Source organism: Silurus meridionalis, chromosome 23 (genome assembly GCF_014805685.1).
Source record: "Silurus meridionalis isolate SWU-2019-XX chromosome 23, ASM1480568v1, whole genome shotgun sequence".
Lineage (NCBI taxonomy): Eukaryota > Metazoa > Chordata > Actinopteri > Siluriformes > Siluridae > Silurus > Silurus meridionalis.
Window position 1 is genome coordinate 18826684 of NC_060906.1, and position 18513 is coordinate 18845196.

At 37.1% G+C, this 18513-nt stretch overlaps 1 protein-coding gene across 1 annotated transcript in view; it reads left to right on the forward strand.

Annotated features, from left to right (window-relative positions):
- The window catches only part of col12a1b (collagen, type XII, alpha 1b), a 75169-nt gene that overhangs the window by 14800 nt on the left and 41856 nt on the right, over positions 1–18513 (forward strand). Inside the window, 16 exon segments of the mRNA XM_046835739.1 lie at positions 5059–5328; positions 7513–7779; positions 9651–9843; positions 9924–10048; positions 11878–12027; positions 12239–12358; positions 12515–12679; positions 13022–13168; positions 13989–14134; positions 15196–15325; positions 15705–15850; positions 16247–16376; positions 16479–16565; positions 16568–16614; positions 17640–17769; positions 18175–18314. Of these exon segments, the coding sequence (XP_046691695.1) occupies positions 5059–5328; positions 7513–7779; positions 9651–9843; positions 9924–10048; positions 11878–12027; positions 12239–12358; positions 12515–12679; positions 13022–13168; positions 13989–14134; positions 15196–15325; positions 15705–15850; positions 16247–16376; positions 16479–16565; positions 16568–16614; positions 17640–17769; positions 18175–18314 (2393 nt within the window).

The following is an 18513-nucleotide window of genomic DNA, read 5'->3' on the forward strand; positions in this document are numbered from 1 at the left end:
TTCAGCAACCAAAGCTCTTTTGATTATGATATATTGTTATGTTACTTCTTCCATCCATCCATTGACAAACAGAGAAAGTTTCAGTGCTGAACTGACCGAGCTGTGATCTCACAGCTGCTTACATAATCCACTTAACATGCAGCTGCTGGAACTATCAAGTAAAACATTTAAAGAAGGTTTTAGAGACTGTTTCATGCATAAGTTCTAGCAGTGAAAAATTAAAGGCTCCAACGTGGTCCAGCATTTTCTAGCTATGTTGATAATAGTAGGTTTTTAAGCAAGACATCCTGTGCCTTACATCCAAGATCTCTGATCTCATAGATTGCTTGCACAATTCAATAAACACAAATTTGCTGGAGCAAAAATCAAGTAGAAAAGCCATATTAGCAATGTTTGCTGTTTTTAAGCTTTTTGCGTGCCTAACATGCAATTGTGGACACATAAATTGAATTACCAACACTCCATTACTCCACACTACAAGTTTATAATATTACAATCACAAAAAGATTTTTTTCTGACATTAAGACATTTTTAAACAAACCTTCCAGTGAGGAAAGAAATAATATAGAGGCCCTAACATACTCCTGAATTTCATATATGTGTGGGAGCAAGGAAGCTTAAGTTTCACATACATTCCATGACCTGTTCCATCAAGAAAAGAAAGTCAATAAAAGTAAATGTGAATGTATTAGATGTGCAATGAAACATTTTATTAAATATTTGGCATCAGACATTAAAGAACAGGAGTAAAATCTATGTTATGTACTCATAAGTATTGATAATTAGGGAACAAAAACAAATGCATGGCTTGCACTTCATTCATTTCTTCATATTTTTCTTTCCTCTAAAATGAATGATCAGCTTCTGATGCATAAAGAATGCAGTGTTAAAATATTCCACAAATCCTTAAGTACTTTAAAAACAATTTGAATTTAGTAGCAGTTTAAGGAGCACCTTTGTTACCTTCTTCCATCCAAGAGCTGCGATTTTACACATACTTGCTCTAATCATTGAGCAGGAAACTTCTGGAACTCAGCAAAAGAGCCAATCAAAAAGAACGTTGTTCAGATTTCTCTATGCTTGATTTCCAAAAGAAGGGAAAAAAAAACAAACCACATATTCCAGGTCTCCACTTCTAATTATAAAATAATGGCCATTTCAGCAACCTTCAGTACTTTCCTTTATCCAAGAATTGCAGTCTTTTGAGGACATTTTAATGTCTAACTTCCAGAAGGGGGAAAAGAAACAGACACTCCGACATATTCCAGTACATCTGAGTTTTTTGGTTAATAGAAGGATAATTTTGACCTTGATAGGGTATGGAGATGACTGATAAGGGCGTGAACAGGCCTGTCAACAGCATCAGCCACATGGGGGATTTGTAGGCTGAAACGGGTCTGCAGAGAGGTCTCCAATCTTGGCATTCTCTGTATCTCTTTGTCCTTTTGGTGGAAACTCTAGCTTTTTTACCTTGATAAATTTGGCAAATCATAGCCAAAATGCACAGCACACTTAGATGCTTATGACTAAGTCAGCTCAGGATTCCAAGCAAAAAAAAAAGAAACAATGAGTTGCATAATAATGCAAAATTAATTGTAAAGGGTGGAGAGGAAAAATACTAAATAAAAATGTTCTGTCTGGTTTTGGTGAACCTGTGGCCAAAGGCACTGTAGTTTTAGAGTGAAAGCCTATGAAGATTTCTGCTTCTGCTCAAGGTTTCAATGTTTTGTGGTTTCTGGTTTGCTTTTCTGCTAACCATGGTTGCTAAAAGTGATATATGACTTACCATGGCCTTTCTGTATGCCTTTCCTGGAAGGCCATGCTCTTCTGACCCCTCTCATTACCAAGACATAAAATTTTTTAATCTCATTTATGAAAGTAAGATTGTAGATTGGTTCAATCAAATGTTGCAATTATATAACCTAAGCGTAAAATTTTCACAATATAGGCATCTATTGTAATACATAATTTCCCAAAGAAGACCACCAGGCATTCAGTTTTCAGCATATGGAGAGTTGTTCCGACAGCTCAGTTAGGAGGATTACCTCAGGGAGATTCCTATGAGAGCATAATTTTTCTATGACATTTATTATATATACAAAGCTGATCTTGGCCTTCAAGGGTATTTTATTTATTCTAAATGTATTTCTGTGCCTCTTTGATTAATGCTACTTCAAATTAATATATTTTATTTTTATAATGTAAGTTGCAAAGCTTATCATAAGGCATTTTTGATCTTAGTAGGACTCTCTACATTTGACCTCATACATGTGAAATGTTTCAAAATATGTGGAAGAAGAGGTTAATTCAAAAACTTGGAAATTCACATGAATTTGAGATGCACATTTTTAAGCAGCAAAATAGAGATGAATGAGGGTAAAAAAACATAGACAAAGAGGACATATGGAAATAAAATCAATCTTATTCAGTTTGTGTGGAGAGAGCCAAAAGTAAGGTTTTCTATTCGCAGTTTACTGACAAGGTGCAGCACCTGGGAACTGTCAACCGAGGATGACCCTGCCCTCCCTGACGTGGAAAAAGCACATCAAGTGTTCGGCTCTGGCCCTGCTTTACAGGCCCATGACCCCGGGGAGGTTATTAAATTCAATACTGCGTGCCTTTTCAGCCATTACCCACTCTAAAGGTCATTTAAGAGGGGATTACGTTAAGACAACATAGCTTTTCTATGACATTTATTACAGACACAAAGTAGGTCTTTAAGGATCTATTGTCAGCTCTGATTGTAATTCCATGGAAGCTAATACCTCTCTGTAATACTTTTCTAATGGGGTCATGTAATAAGCATATTTCCACTCTTGTAATCCACACTAATGTTGTCTATATTGTTCACAAGTTGGGACCCAATGGTAACTTTTCTTTGTGAAGCAGAACCCAAAACCCATTGAAATTTGGTTTCTAATCAGGGTAAATATAATTACTGGCCATATTTGTAGACTTTGAGGAAGATAGTGTTATATTTACACTTTAGGATGGTGAATTAGGACTTTGGATCCAAACATTGTGAGCCACACCATGCTGCCACCTCTGGGCCCCTGAGCAAGGCCCCTCATAACTGCTCAACTGCATGAATGGAATAAACATTAGTTGCTCTGGGTAAGTTAAGTAGTTATTTATTTAGCCATTAATTAGGTTATAAGCTGTCCATCTTAGAATTATTATTATTTTAAACCCATTCTTTAAAAAGATTAAAAAGTAATGGCTTTTTGTACATGGTTATGTAATGACAAAAAAAAAAGAAAGGAAAAAAACAGGCACAAAAAGGGGAAAAATTCCATATATTCTAGCATGTGCCATAGATTTAGTATGGAAAAAACAGGTTGTGGATTTGCTGGCAGGAATTGCTCATGGCAAATTGTATGTGTGATGTCTGAGGCGACCCAATCCCTTCCATACCTGAAACCCATGCTCCTAAAGCTTTTAAAAACAGAGGTGGTAAGGTGGCAGCCAGCAGACAATATTCTGAAGACATTTCTTTTGCTGCACATGTGCAGTAAAACTAAGGAAATGAAAAGAGTGCCAGAACTGAAACGGAATGCTTAATGGGAATACTGCATGTGATAGATTATTTTTGGCGTAGCTGTTGGAAAGATTTAGTCTGAAATCAGACAGAGCTTACTCATAGATCTATGAAATTGAGCAAAGCTTTGAGTAAATCTAATGCTTTTATCAGTCTTGAAACAAAAGCCCTGCTTTACTTTTCTATGTATTTTTGTGTAACAGTAGATGTGTTACTGTTAACCTGATGATAGGTCATTTCTCTTCAGTTAGTAACTTTTCCTTTGAGATCCAGAACCTAGAAGCCATTCAGTTAGTTAGTTTAATATGAGTACTATTAGAACTTTTAGATTTTGTGAACTGAGATGAGATAATGTAGAAATCAGCATATAAAACTGACATATAAAAAGCTTGTATTTAGTATGTATATTTAGTATGTGTGTATGTAAATTAAGGTTTAGCACTTCACACACAGTCAGAACACTTTTCTAAACCTGAGGTTTAGATTTGACCGATCCTTAGAGCTGCAATGGGCGAATGGACACCATTTGCCTAAGTATTTAACCGCAACTAGCAGTGGTGGTGGAGTTCTTTTTTAAAAGACATAGCTCAAAAATCTCTCATAGATGTTCAGTTGAGTAGCGATCTTCTGAGTGTGAAGACTATAGTCACATATAAATTCGATTTTCATCAAACTATTCAGTGAGTTCTCATAGGCTGTGGTTGCTGAGGTTTGAATAAATAAAATACCACCCCCAGAAGAATAGGAATGTTTTGTGATGGTATAAATGTATTAAATCAAACCAGGTTTTTTATTGGTTTTGGGAAAGCTAGACCCAATTATTTTGTACCCTCAAACTGGTACAAAAGAAAATCCACCTTTATTGTAGCAGTAAAATCTCCATTTAACCTTAATTTCCTGCTTCAACATACTAAATGATTCTGTAAAAGTGGGGCAGGAGTCTAGACTGGCATTTATTATAGACTTAACTGTCCAAGCTAACGTTAGCATTATAGTAAAAGCTAAGCATTTTTAGCTTTAGAGATAATATGTTAGATTGCAGGCCATACACACAAAAAAACAAACTTAATTTCCAGCTAATATCCATAGCAACATATACTTTATATGATTTTTTAAAGGAAAATGGAAAGAGTTTTGTTTTGTGGTAAACAGTTCTGTTGGCATGTAAGCCATTTACTTTATCAACACAATTGGCACCATTAGAGGCTATAAATATAGAGGTAATACAGTCAATTATATATTGCTACTTTGAAAGCTACATCCTGTGTGTGTCTGAACCCCAACTGTGAATTTCTTTGGTCCTGCAGACACATTTATATTCTTTGCATTAGTACTCAGTGGGGAGAGGAAACTGGCAGCCAGCGATTAGTTGCTTCTACCAATTCATAAAAAAAATAAATTGGAAGTTCCCCAGAGAACCCATGTGGTTTTGAGAAAATGAAAGTTGCTGCAATTATATCAAGTTGTTGCAATTATCCCTTACTTTTATTTTTACTAAGCTGTGTGTCTTTTCTTCACAGAACTTGGCTCACCCAGAGACCTGATAACTAGCGATGTGACTGATTCAAGCTTCATGGTGTCATGGTCAGCCGCTCCAGGCCGTGTCAGGCAGTACCGTGTCCGCTGGATGTCGCAGTTTAGTGACGAATCAGGGGAGAAATCCGTGCCTGGAGATGTAACAAGCACTCTGTTGGAGGGATTAAGCCCTGAAACGCGGTATCAAGTGTCTGTTTTTGCTGCTTACGGCATTGGGGAGGGCGAGCCTCTGGTGGGAGAGGAGACCACTGATGGTACGTTGTGTTTATTTTGACTGAAATTCTTTTGAGTAATATTTTGTATTTTGTAGCTACATCTTGAAGATCCCTTTTGAGTAACATTTGAACCAAAATGAAACTTGAAGGGCATCAAGTGGTTTTAAAAAATTTTTTTTTTTTATGTAATCGTGTGACAACAGAGACAGTAATTGGTTATGCCACTGAATTAAAATATTGGATTGAAGTATTAAGATTGGAGAGAGTGGAATTTTCTGTCCACCCAAAATACCCTGTAATTAAGAGTAAGGAATTAAGGCCAATGAATTTTGAAGGATTTAATTTAAGTAATGTGTCCACTTCTTGCTGTGACATTCAGATCATGGATTTTGCACTGAGGTGTGGTATTATGCCAGACATTTCCAAGACATGTAGAAGTTGTCTTTGCAAGGTTTTTATGAGATGTCATGATTTTTGGTCGGAAATATATTAATGCTGTAAATGATAAATATCAGTATTACTGTAGTCATACACAAGATGTCAGACACTGTATTGGAGTGATGTTAAATGGACAACTAGTAATGTATATGGGTCAATTTAAATAAGGTCATGCTGAATGTACAATACAATTCACATTCACAATCAACTTTGCCTAGTTCTTGTAGTACTTGAATTACATTTACAAAGCATTTCTATTATTTCTATTGGCTCTGTTTTGCAAACCTTGGTTCTGTGAACCTCAAATCCATGCACCAAGACAATACAGAACTAACTAAACTTCTCCTTAGAAGAAATTTAACCTGGTCATGCTTGAAACTTCTTTTGGGAAAATCACTGCTGGTAAAACCACATTTATTTACAACTCAGCAAAGCCTGACCCCATGGTCTGATAAGTCATAATCAGATCGAGGTTTTGAGGTTAGACAGAGAGATTCTTTTATGCTGAGACCATGCAGAAATGGCGGTATTCAGTCATATAAATATATAAATGGGGCTTGGAGTCTCCTTGGCTTTTCCTCAGTGGAAAAAGTGAGATGATGGTTGTGAGAGAAAGGTGGGGGGAAGATAACATCATGGCAATGAAGTGAAAGCATTTAAAAAACCATGCATCTTTGCACTGGCGGCTCTAATTTGTGCCGTATGTCAGAGACAGGCTCTAACAGGCCTTGGACACGCTTAGTTAAAGACTGTATGCCTTCTCTGTCTACACATGGATGTGCAAGGAAAGTCAGTGGAGGAATGGAAACTTGCTTATAATGCAAGGAGCCATGAGGAAGGGTTTTATTTTTTGTGGTTTTGTATTGACCTTAGAACCATTTTGGGCACTTCAATCCATTTATTTTTAACAACGAGTCCCTATGCAATATATGCATTTTAAATGGAACTTGCGTTTTGGATGCAAAGGTTTGCTCAGGTCAGTCAGCACATTGGATTGCCACAATTCTTTCCGTTCATAAAAGCCTTCCTAGTAAAAGTCTTGGAGTCGGCCATTTCTTGGAACCACAAAAAATTTGGATGAGCATAGGCAAAAAATAATATCAATAAATAAATAAAAGTGAACAGATAGTCTTTGGCTCTGTTGAGCAGGAAATGACAGTCAAAAGCTGCCTCAGACACACAGAAAATACTTCAGAGAAAGTAAAAATTTTGAGCATGATTTTATTCTTATCATAATTTAAAAGAGTAATGTGCAATTTCATGAAGGTTGATGTGGGTTTTCATGTGTTTAGTTCATCTGCCATCCCTGGATAATTTCTTAATAGGAACCATGTTCGGATGAATGTTATTGTAACATTAAATCCGACTTAATTCATCGGCTGTCTCTGGACTGTTTCATGAGTGCACAAAGGTGAATTGAGATCCACATAATACAGAAGTGAAAATGTCGCAAACCAAACAAGAAACGTTCCAAAAACTTTTTTTGAAAGCCCAGCCTAATATTTTCCGCTGTTCAAAACACTCCTTTTCCCCAACCTTTGTTTGAGAACTAAATGTCCACTCAAACTACACTAATGCGTTATCTTACTTGTCTTTAGAGATGTACTTTGATTAGTATAAATGGTTCCATTAGTCAAACATTCCAGTAGCGTTTTGCAAAATACATTACTTCAGTGGTTTCTGACACACATACTGTGACACACTGTAAGCTGTCTAATGATTTAGGCATGTGCTAAAACTGTTCAGCTTTTATTATTCTTATTGTAATGCTGTTTTTGTCTACAGCTTCAGCTGCTGCTAAGGAATTAACCGTGTCTGACGAGACGGAGAGGACAATGAGAGTGAAATGGCAGGCGGCTCCAGGCCGGGTGCTGAGCTACAGAATTACATATACGCCCCAGTATGGTGGAAGACAGCTAATTGTGAAAGTGCCATACAACACGACATCCACCATGCTGAAGAAGCTGCAGCCCAAGACCACATACGACATCACTGTTCACCCCATTTACAGGCGCGGAGAAGGCAAAGCAAGGCAAGGAGTAGGAACCACACGTACGTTGGCCTATAATTCAAAGCCCATGAGTCACAGGGGGGCATGTTTGTGGTTTTGGGTGTGCTAAGAGTATTTGTGTGTGTGTGTGTGTGTGTGTGTGTGTGTGTGTGAGAGAGTGAGAGAGAGACCTTAAGTAAACAGAAACTTACTTTAAGTAACAACTCCCAATACAGTTTTTGTGAATTTTATTTTAGAATAGTATATTGAGTAAAACAATTCTCTTAATCCCCAACCCAAAAGCCGATATCTGTATCTTAATAAATAACAAGTAATGCAATAATACACTCTGATATTCACATATTTATATATTTTAACATACAGTGCCTATCAAAAGTTTTAGACCACCTAGTCTTGTAGCACGTACATCCAAGCTCTGTAAGCTTTAATTAGAGCGCAAACAGCTGACTGTTTGCGCTCTCATTAAGGCTTACACAGCTTGGATGTATGCTTCTGGTCATTGTCTTGTGTACTAAAGTTGGTTCCATATAGACACAGTCTTGATGGATCTGCATGGGGTTGAAGTATTGGTTCAGTATTCCTTTCACCTGGAATAAGTCTTCAAACTTCCCTGCTCCGAAAACAGCCCAAACCATTAAGCTTCCACCACCATGTTTGTCTGTAGGCGGGAGAAGCCGTCTGCTAACATTTTCTCTCCTGTTCCGCATTTTACATAAATTCTTCTGTTAGAGACAAAAATTTCAAATTTTGACTCATCTGTCCATAGGTCCTTCTTTCTTTCAAACACTGTCCAATTCTTGCATGTTTGTGCCTTTTACCTAGTTTTTTGCATCTAAACAAAAGGAACATGGATGTGTCTTAATAAGTATAATAGACTCAGAGTTTTTAAACTTTTGACCACCACTGTATTCAATCTGATGTAATCTAATTAATCTGACCCAGAATACTTGAAGTTTTAGCACCTTGGAAATGAAAGTTTTAGAAGTAAATACATTAACAGTAACTTTAAAGGTGAAGATATTTCTGAATGTAATGCAGGATCATTATGGACATTTTGGCACATAGATGGACTGCCTTAAACCATCATATTTCCTAAAATGATTTGATAAACATAATAATATTTGCAAGAGAATGTGAATCTATATTTTAACAGAATTATTATTATTTTTTGGTTGTGTGCTATAATTTAAAAACATTTGCATCTGGCAAGTTTTCCCAGACCACCACATTCACTATACAGTAATCACTATGCCTATTATTGTCACCCATTTAGTCAACAAGAGAATCAATGGTGATAGTTTAAATTAAAGTCTTCTTGCTAGCAATGCACAATGACACATTGATTTAGACGTAGCAGTTCCATACTAGGCACTTTGGTGTTTTGTTAAACAGTTTGCCTTAGAGAATATGTCTGCTGATATAAGAAAAAAGTTAATGTAAAAGTTCAGGGAAGCTCAAATGTCAACACATATGAATATAAACCAGTTTTATTGAATTTAATAGATTTTTTAATAGATCCACCAGTTTTATACTTATTAACACCAGGGAACAAGCAGCAGTGAGTTGCTAATAATGGCAACTTTTATGTTCAATAATAATTATAAAAAAAAATTTAATCCACAAACACTTCCCAATGCTCTGGGATCCTCCAAAATACTGAGGGCTATGAGGACAATTGAGGGCTATGATATCTGTGTTCAACATTTATGGAGATGTTTATGCAAAGAACTATTAACTCTTTGTGAATAATTGTACTTCTATTGATAAGACAATTTGCTATTAATTCAAGTTAGTTCAAGTTAAGTTTTAAATGTTTTGTGTGTCTTCTCTCATGTAACTGGTGTACATATACATCCTTTTAGCATAAACATGTACTAAGATATCTGTCTGTGTTGGTCTGTTTTGCGTGCAGTGTCACCTTACAAAGCGCCAAGAAACCTGCAGACCTCTGAACCGACCAAAACGAGTTTTCGTGTGACTTGGGAACCAGCACCTGGCGATGTGCGTGGCTACAAAGTCACGTTTCACCCAAGTGATAACGAGGTGAATCTCGGAGAGCTGCTTGTGGGACCATATGACAACACAGTTGTCCTAGAAGAGCTCAGGTAGGGTGAAAAATGTTTTTTGCTTAAAATCTTTACTACACTTCATTTTGCTAAAAAATTGTTTCCCGGTTTGTCCGCAGAGCAGGAACGAAGTACTCAGTAGCCGTGTTTGGAATGTTTGATGGGGGGCAGAGTTTGCCTTTGGCTGGAGAGGAGAAAACAACACTTACTGATCCACCTGAATCCCCGGTCATGGACCCTCCTGGTAAAACTTTAATATACCTAATAATTATACGCTTTTTTTTTTTTAAGTTGAAGACCCTCCTCCAATGGAGAAATTGCTTTCTAAAAGGCTAATTCTTTCAGAAAACACTACTGACCAAAAATAATTCTAAATTAGCTCTTATTATAGAAACAATATCATATTAGAATGTACTCATTCATTTAAACTTGGGGTTTCAGCCAGGATTGCTACCTCAGCATCTGACCAATCAGGATCATCGTTACCCTGTGCACTGATTTTGTGCTAGCATGTTTTTCTGACTAATACATTGGGAAATGTTTTTGATCCTTCGCTGTTATCACTTGCCAGAGTTTGATTAGCTCCGTGCCGTTTCACTGTGTATAACAAGATGTCCCTACTTGTGCCGCAGCAAACAAACAAGCCAGATGGAATGTAGCGTATGTGCCTACCACATCTTCTCCTTCATATTTTGCTGCTTTTGAGAAGTCTTCATGAAAAAGAAGTACACTGCTTCCAGTTAATATACGTTTTACAGCCAAGAGAAAGGGAAAAAAGAGAGAGCGAGGAGAGTTGTGCAGAGTTGCCACAGAGCAGCATAAGGCTAGGAAAACGTTATGCTATCCAGTGAAAGCTGAGCTTACAGACTGACCCTGGGCAAAAAAAAATCTTTTTCAATGAACCTCAGACCGTTGAACCTTTGCCCAGTAGATTCTGATCAGAAGCCACATTTTGTGCTATGTCTAGACGAAGAGCTTATTCACTTCACAATAGCATTACTATTTCGTAAATCTCTAACCAAATTGCTTTTTGTTTGACATTTGTTTTAAATAGATAGATTGTCGAAGCAAAAAACAGACAGAGAAGGAGGCAAGATCCTTTTCTGGTCTAACTCAGATGAGGAAAATCAGGGAATCCAGCCCTTGCAAAAAAAACTTTTGGCTTCTTTTTTTTTTTTTATCATTACATATGCATTTGCATTAGTAAAAAAATCTTTTTGATTTAATAAACCAAAATGCACTGTTTACCCAAGAATTACTTCTGGCGTTATGTGCAAAATGGAAGTGGAAGGAACATACTTTAGTGCTGCTTTCCTGTTTTTGCTCTTAGCATGGATTTATTTATTTATTTGTATGTTTTGCTGAACAGCGATACCTGATTCGCAACACAGCTAGCCAAAATGAAACAGTTATGCCTAAAAAAACAGTTTTTCCCAATTAAAAAAACAAAAAACATTTTGAACGCAAAACTGTCTGTGTAAATAACTGCAGCTCTTTCTCCATATTGCAGACAGGATTCTGGCTTTGCACTGAATTAGTTATAAATAAATCAGTGTGCTATAACATGTTTCCAATTGCAGAGACAGAGGCAGTGCACTACAGTGCACTAGTCTCTTTGCAGGTGTCTGGAGCTCGGTGGAAAAAAAGGAAAAAAGGAAAAGAAAAAAAAATTGTATGGCAGAGGAGGAATGTGCCATAACTCAGGGAGGGCTTTGCTCATATATCACTCATCTACAGACGTTCTTCTTCTTGAGGAGACAGAAACCATCATGCCGAGCCTCCAGGGCTGGATACCAGAGGAGACTGGATACTGCAGCACAATGTGGGGAAAAAGAGGGGAGAGGGATGTCATAAATCTGTGTACATTTTCCATTGTTTGAAAAAAATAGAAATAAATATTTTCAAAACAAACGTGTGCTTTGGAAAAAATATCTTGTGTTTGTTTTTCTGCTTATTGCATATCCTGTTTGAATCTTCTTTCTTTAATCTTCCACTTGGATTCAGGGATTCCCTTTTGCATTTTTGAAATTGGGTCCCTATGTGACTGGTGTCCCCTGTATTCTTGTTCCACAGATACCAAGTGTAAAACCACGGCCAAAGCAGATATAGTTCTGCTTGTGGACGGCTCCTGGAGCATTGGACGTTTGAACTTCAAGACCATTCGGACTTTTATTAATCGCATGGTGGGCGTTTTCGACATCGGACCAGACAAGGTCCAGATTGGTGAGGTTCTGGTGCTCCGGCGCATTTTTTAGAAGCAGAGATTTATGGTAGTGACATAACACTTCTGGACACCAGATGTGAGCTCGGATTTGGGGCTCAGAAATGAGTTATTACCTGAATTTTGCAGCGTCGTTTACTTAAACGTGTGAAGAACATATAAAATCAAATGGAAATCTTCTGTAATCTGACATTTAATTTCCATCTTTTTTAGGTTTGGCTCAGTACAGTGGAGACCCCAGGACAGAGTGGAACCTTAATACTCATCGTACTCGAGACAGTCTCTTGAATGCTGTGAATGAACTGCCATATAAAGGCGGAAACACTATGACGGGTATTGTGGTTTGATTCACAACACTTATCCATGTTTACAGAATAAATCACATAGACATATTTAATATTTAAGTTTTCTTAAGAGACTTGAGAGTCTCTTACCAGGCTAAATTTCTGCTTTGCTGATTTTCTTTCCTTCTTACACTCTACTGAACAGGTCTGGCTTTGAACTACATCTTGCGGAATAACTTTAAACCCGAAGTGGGCCTCAGGCCTGACTCTCGTAAGATCGGTGTCCTCATTACTGATGGCAAGTCACAGGATGACATTATTGCTAGCTCCCAGAACCTGAAGACCGAAAACATTGAGCTTTACGCCATTGGTGGGTGACCAAGTAAATTATGTTTTGTATAGTATTGCTTTAAGAATAAAAAAAAATGTGGATTGTTTCATGGTACTTTTGTTTCAAAGTTGATATTGTAGTGCTTTATTAACATTTTTGCATTTGTTATCATTTTGGTAATTTCAACAAACCAATCACATTTTATATATTTTATATATACATTATTATTTGATTTGTGCTATAACCATAAACCCTTTGTCCAAAGCTAGTCAAGAGTCAGTAAGCTAGTCAAGATTTTAAAGATGGACTACTTTTTTTAGACATTCAAAGGTTCTGTAATGAATTTGGAAGCAACAATACACGTTATGGTTGTGTCTCTAGGTGTAAAGAATGCTGATGAGAATGAGTTGAGGTCAATTGCCTCTGACCCAGATGATATCCACATGTACAACGTTAATGACTTCTCGTTCCTGCTGGACATCGTTGATGACCTCTCAGGAAATCTCTGTAATAGTGTCAAAGGACCAGGTAAAGTCCATTAAAAAGCTTTTTCAATATGACCATTGGTTTTGATGCTGTGGTTGTAATGGGAAGGTAATGAGTTAAGGAAAGATTAGATGTGCACACTTGAATTGTGTTTGTTTAGATTAAGGCAAGAATGGTAGTCTGTAGTCTAGACACAGGCAAATTCAGAAAATGTTAATTCCAACCAAATCTAGTTAAAGATAAAAGATTATAGTTTCACAACGCACAGGAAGCCGAAAGGTTTTATACAGCCAATGCGTGTGAATAAAATGTGTTGTGAAACGAGTTAACAGTCATGGCCACATGCTCATAATGATATACAAATGTAAAAAACAAAATGCGACATATGGTGTACAGATTATGTCACTGCACTGGTGTTGCAACATCTGACTTCATTGTAGTTTTAAGGCTGAAGCTGGAAAAGACCTTCTATTGTGATATTGCAGACTGTATAAACTTAAAGAGAATGATTGAAAATCAAAGCTGCGCAAGTTGGCCGAGGTGCACCTTCAACCCTCTTAGCTGTTACCTCTTTGTTTTAAAAATACATTTCACAAAAAGAATAACAATGCCATAACAATCTACAATGAAGTCCAGAAATTGAGCTCAGTTACTCTCGGGAGCATATCAGTGATTTACCACACGCTGAATGGTTACACTATATTCTCAACCAGGCCAGCACCCAAAACCATTGATATATTGTCCACTTCACCTTTTATTTGAATGAAACGAATCCACCTCAGATAAATTTGTTTCTTGTGTATATCCTAGTGTGCGAACTGTTTTCCATTGCACTTTGCCTTTTTTCCATCACTTAATGAAGGAGGAGGAGGTCCAGGGACTCCCACTGATCTAGAGACATCAGAGGTGACTCACTATACCTTCCGTGCAACTTGGATGCCCCCTGATGAACCTGTGGAGAGATTCCGGATTGAATATGTTCCTCTGGCTGGAGGCAAGACTGAAGTGGTGAGACTCCTTGAATGCTACTGGTGTGGTGCTTTTAAAGGACACTTCAAGCAAAAATAAAACTTGTCTCTTTCGGTCAATTGGTATGGTGTCTGATATAATTATAGAGCTATACTAGCACTGTAGAAATTGCTTATCTAAATTAGCAAATCGAAATACAGATATCACTGAACTAATCAAGTCTAATTTTACACACCCAGATCTTGCAGTATTATGAGCTTAATCAGTTCAGGCAAATCAACTTGTATCTTTTAGCTTGTTTTCTCTAGAATCTTTTTATGGCATTGGAGTTTAACTGTAAAATTAATGAAGCAGACTTCAGACACCAAAAAAACATGTCTTGTTTGATTGATAAGGAAGCAAAGGTGTAAAATATCTATTTTAGATGAAATTTTGGTTTTTCTCCAGTGATATACACTACACATGCACACACCATCATCAGTCTATAGTACTAATTTACGAGATACACTTTTGAACCAGCCAGTTGGGATACATTTGCAGTGCCTGGTTTCTCCACAGAATTTCTTCCACTCATGTGCCCAGTGTTTTCCATCGGCTTATTAGAGGCATCATAAAGTTGAGGCTTTTGTGGCTGGGGTCGAGTTACACGCACCACAGTCTTCAGGAACTGACTCCACATTGCTATGACTTTTTATTGGACCTCTTACAGTGGAAACAACTGCTATTATATAATAAGATCATTTTATACCACATATAAGTCTTGTGGGAGGTCTGATTACATGTTACATCCCAGCTATTCTTATATGTAGACATTACATTTTCCTCCAGTTATTTTTCTAATATATTAAAAGATACTCAAAGAAGCACAGCGAGGTATGATCTCATTGTCAAATACTTCTTTGTTTGTGGATATTAGAATTTTGTTTAGCTGCAATATTGGAATATGTGATGGTCTCAGAATTGGGTTGTAAACCAGAACTGTGCTAGTTTACTGTGATCTATAGAACATTTCTGTTGTTAATGGTACAATAATCCACTTTTTATGATCAATGGAACATTATTTGAAGGCTATTTTATTTATTTTTAATTTCTTTGATCAGCTGTATGTAGATGGTGAGGAGAACACTCTTGTGCTGACCAACCTGACCCCTGACACAGAATATGCAGTGAGTGTGTTCTCCATTATTGGTGAGGAGAGCAGTGAACCCCTCAAAGGCACTGAAACCACCTGTAAGTTGTAAAAGCATTTGCTTTTTCTGTACTGTTTCTTTTACTCATCCACCAATTTCTGTAACTCAACCTACTTTACTTTCAAGTTCAAAGGTGGACTGTTACTGACTATTTGTTTATATTACTATACACAATGAATTAGTTCTCAGTGAATTTTGAGATTTGAAATAATATTAAACAGACTGACACATAATAACATGCTGTCTACAAAATAGACTGAAGAACATTGGAGAGACTTAAAAAAGTTGTAGTGGCCATCATAGTGCCCAAATTCTCATAAATATAAATAATATTCTCAAAAATACTCATATATTACTCATTATTTTGGACAATCTGTCCCCTGTGGCTGTAACACCTATACTTCTGCTTACTTTTACAGTGCCCCTGGATGCTGTAAAGAGCATGACGGTTTATGATGAAGATATAACCAGCATGAGAGTGAGATGGGAGACGGTAGTAGGCGCTAGTGGCTACATGCTCAAGTACAGTGCCATTAACGCCACTGTGAACACTGAGGAGAAAGAGGTGAGAGCTGGACCACATGCAAATGCTTACTCAGCTTTTCCATATCCACTTCATGAAGCATGTTGGCAAGGTTCCTGCCAGTGGTTCCTCACTTCCAGATGGTAAAATGCAAGAAAGCTATGTTTTTACTGTTTTGTTTAGGCAAGTTTGTTAAAAAATTTGACTTCTGGGACCTAAGAAGGTAATGGCAAAGATTAGTTCATGTTGGGCATGTGACAGCAGTTTCTTCCCTGAAGTCATTGCAGTGATGCTGTGTATTTTCTTTTCTTCCCCAAATTGGGAAAAGACATTAGGGAACAACTAGTTATCAATGAGGCATTAAAAAATGTGACAAGTACTGTCTAGCTTTTCTGCCTCCTGTCTAACATCCGCTCTCTCGATCTCTCTCTTATGCAGATGCGATTTGGGGAAAATGTGAACGATGTCCAGCTGCTGGAGCTGATTCCTAATACGGCCTATGCTTTAACCCTGTTTGCGCTACATGGGGAAGCCGCCAGCGCTCCCCTCATCGACCAGGGAGTCACTTGTACGCTAACCTACATTCATATTCAAACTGATTTAGCGGTTTACTTTCTGCTAAACCATATAACAGACTTCTGCTCCTAATCTCTTTGTCTGCTTCTCACAGTACCACTCCCTCCTTCTGGCAATCTGCAAATTAACGATGTGACCCACAGTTCCATGCGTCTGAACTGGGATGCAGCTCCAGGAAGGGTTAAAAGTATGTCATCACCTACAAGCCTGAAGGTGGAGAGATAGCTGAGGTACTGTACACTTCATCTGTTCTAACATATAATAGAAAAACAGTCATACCACTATGAGTGGTTCTTTTTTATAAATGAAACTGAGTTTGAATAAATATGACACTATAAGTATGACAGCAGTGAGGAAGGACCCTAGATTGACAGAGGGCAATGAATAGACAAAGGAAACAGCACTGCTCCTAACTTACATAAATCTTTTTGGGCACAAGTACCACAGTTAATGTGTGCTAAACTGTGAACATCGTGAAACTTGAATCAAGACCAAGAGAAACTCCCAAGAACCCATTCATGTTTGAAACTTAGCTCTGTGGTCGCTCAAGTAATGTTACCATTGGTACAATTTTCAAAAATAAAATTCAGTCCTCTTTAATGACCAATAATTGGTCAGCACTTGTTACATGGTTGTAAGTTCAAGTTGGACCTAGAAAAGAATCATTATTGCTGGTGGGTTTGCTACACATTTATTCATTGATATATTTAGTATATACTTAAGCCTGAGGCGTGCTTGTATAGTGGCAGGACTGTTATAATAATGTTATATAACCAGAATTGTGGCTGGACTTTTATTCATTAATTAAATCTGAACCCTCATAGCAAGAGGTCACATTACCGTTTTTGTAATTATTGTAATTATATATTTTAGGGCTACTCAATCAATTATATTTAATCGCCATTAATCGCATGATTGTCATGAGTTAACTCGTGATTAATCACAACTTAATGGCACATTTGTATCTGTTCTAAATGTACCTTAAATTAATACTTTTCAAGTTTGTAATACACTAATTGTTACAGATGTTATAAATTATTATATTTTATTATTATATAAATTTCACTCAAAATCTCCCCCTTTTTTATTGATTATTTGATATTTATTAAAATAGTTTACACTCTGGAAATTGTTCTTTTAATATTAATTTCTTTTATATATATATATATATATATATATATATATATATATATATATATATATATATATGTTTGATGTGTGAACCCACATTTTTATTGCAATGTTTTATTGACAGACTGAGGTCCCTGGTGATATCACTACTCTGGATCTCAATAACCTACGCTCTCAAACTGAGTATGATGTTACTGTGACTCCTGTGTATGATGCAGGAAAAGGAAGCAAAATGACTGGTAGCGCGATCACAGGTGAGGTTTTGTTTTGAGTCATTCTTCAGGACAGTGAAAGACTTATATGTACCATAATATATTTATTAGACTGTCAGTTCACAGATTAGTCCTTGGCTGACGAAAGAACGGCTGTGAGACATTTCACCAGCTCTGTCGTCTCTGTCATCAGAATGTTTCCAATGCAATTCATCAATCCACAATAATACATTAGTTATTGCATGGGGCAATGTTTTTTTTACAAATTCCAGCTGATTCACTGGGCTGTTATTTTACTGTTACAACAAGCTTTTTACTGTAGACACAAACATACCAGCTCACGCAACGATAATTTGTGGGGCCAACATTAGAAAACATAAATTAGAGCTTAAGTCATGACTAATAGTCTTTTAAGTGGGCCACCTTCTTCTATGTTACTTCCTGCAGATGTGGTGCCAGCCCCAAAGAACCTGAGGTTCTCTGAGGTGACACAGACCTCATTTAGAGCCACTTGGGAACATGGAGCCCCGGATGTCTCCCTCTACCGCATTGGGTGGGTTAAGAAAGGCGGGACAGATTTCGAAACTGTAAGTTGATCCAAATTGCTTCAATTGTAATTCAAAAAACATGATTGGGATTGTGGAAATGAATTAGAATTTGACAGTATTCCTATATTCTGTTCTGTAATACCTTCTTGCTAAAATTTAGTCCCAATCACCAAACCAAATGAATAGGAGCAAGGAATCTTCTTGAGATACAGCTAAGGAGAAAGGAACCCTGTAAAGA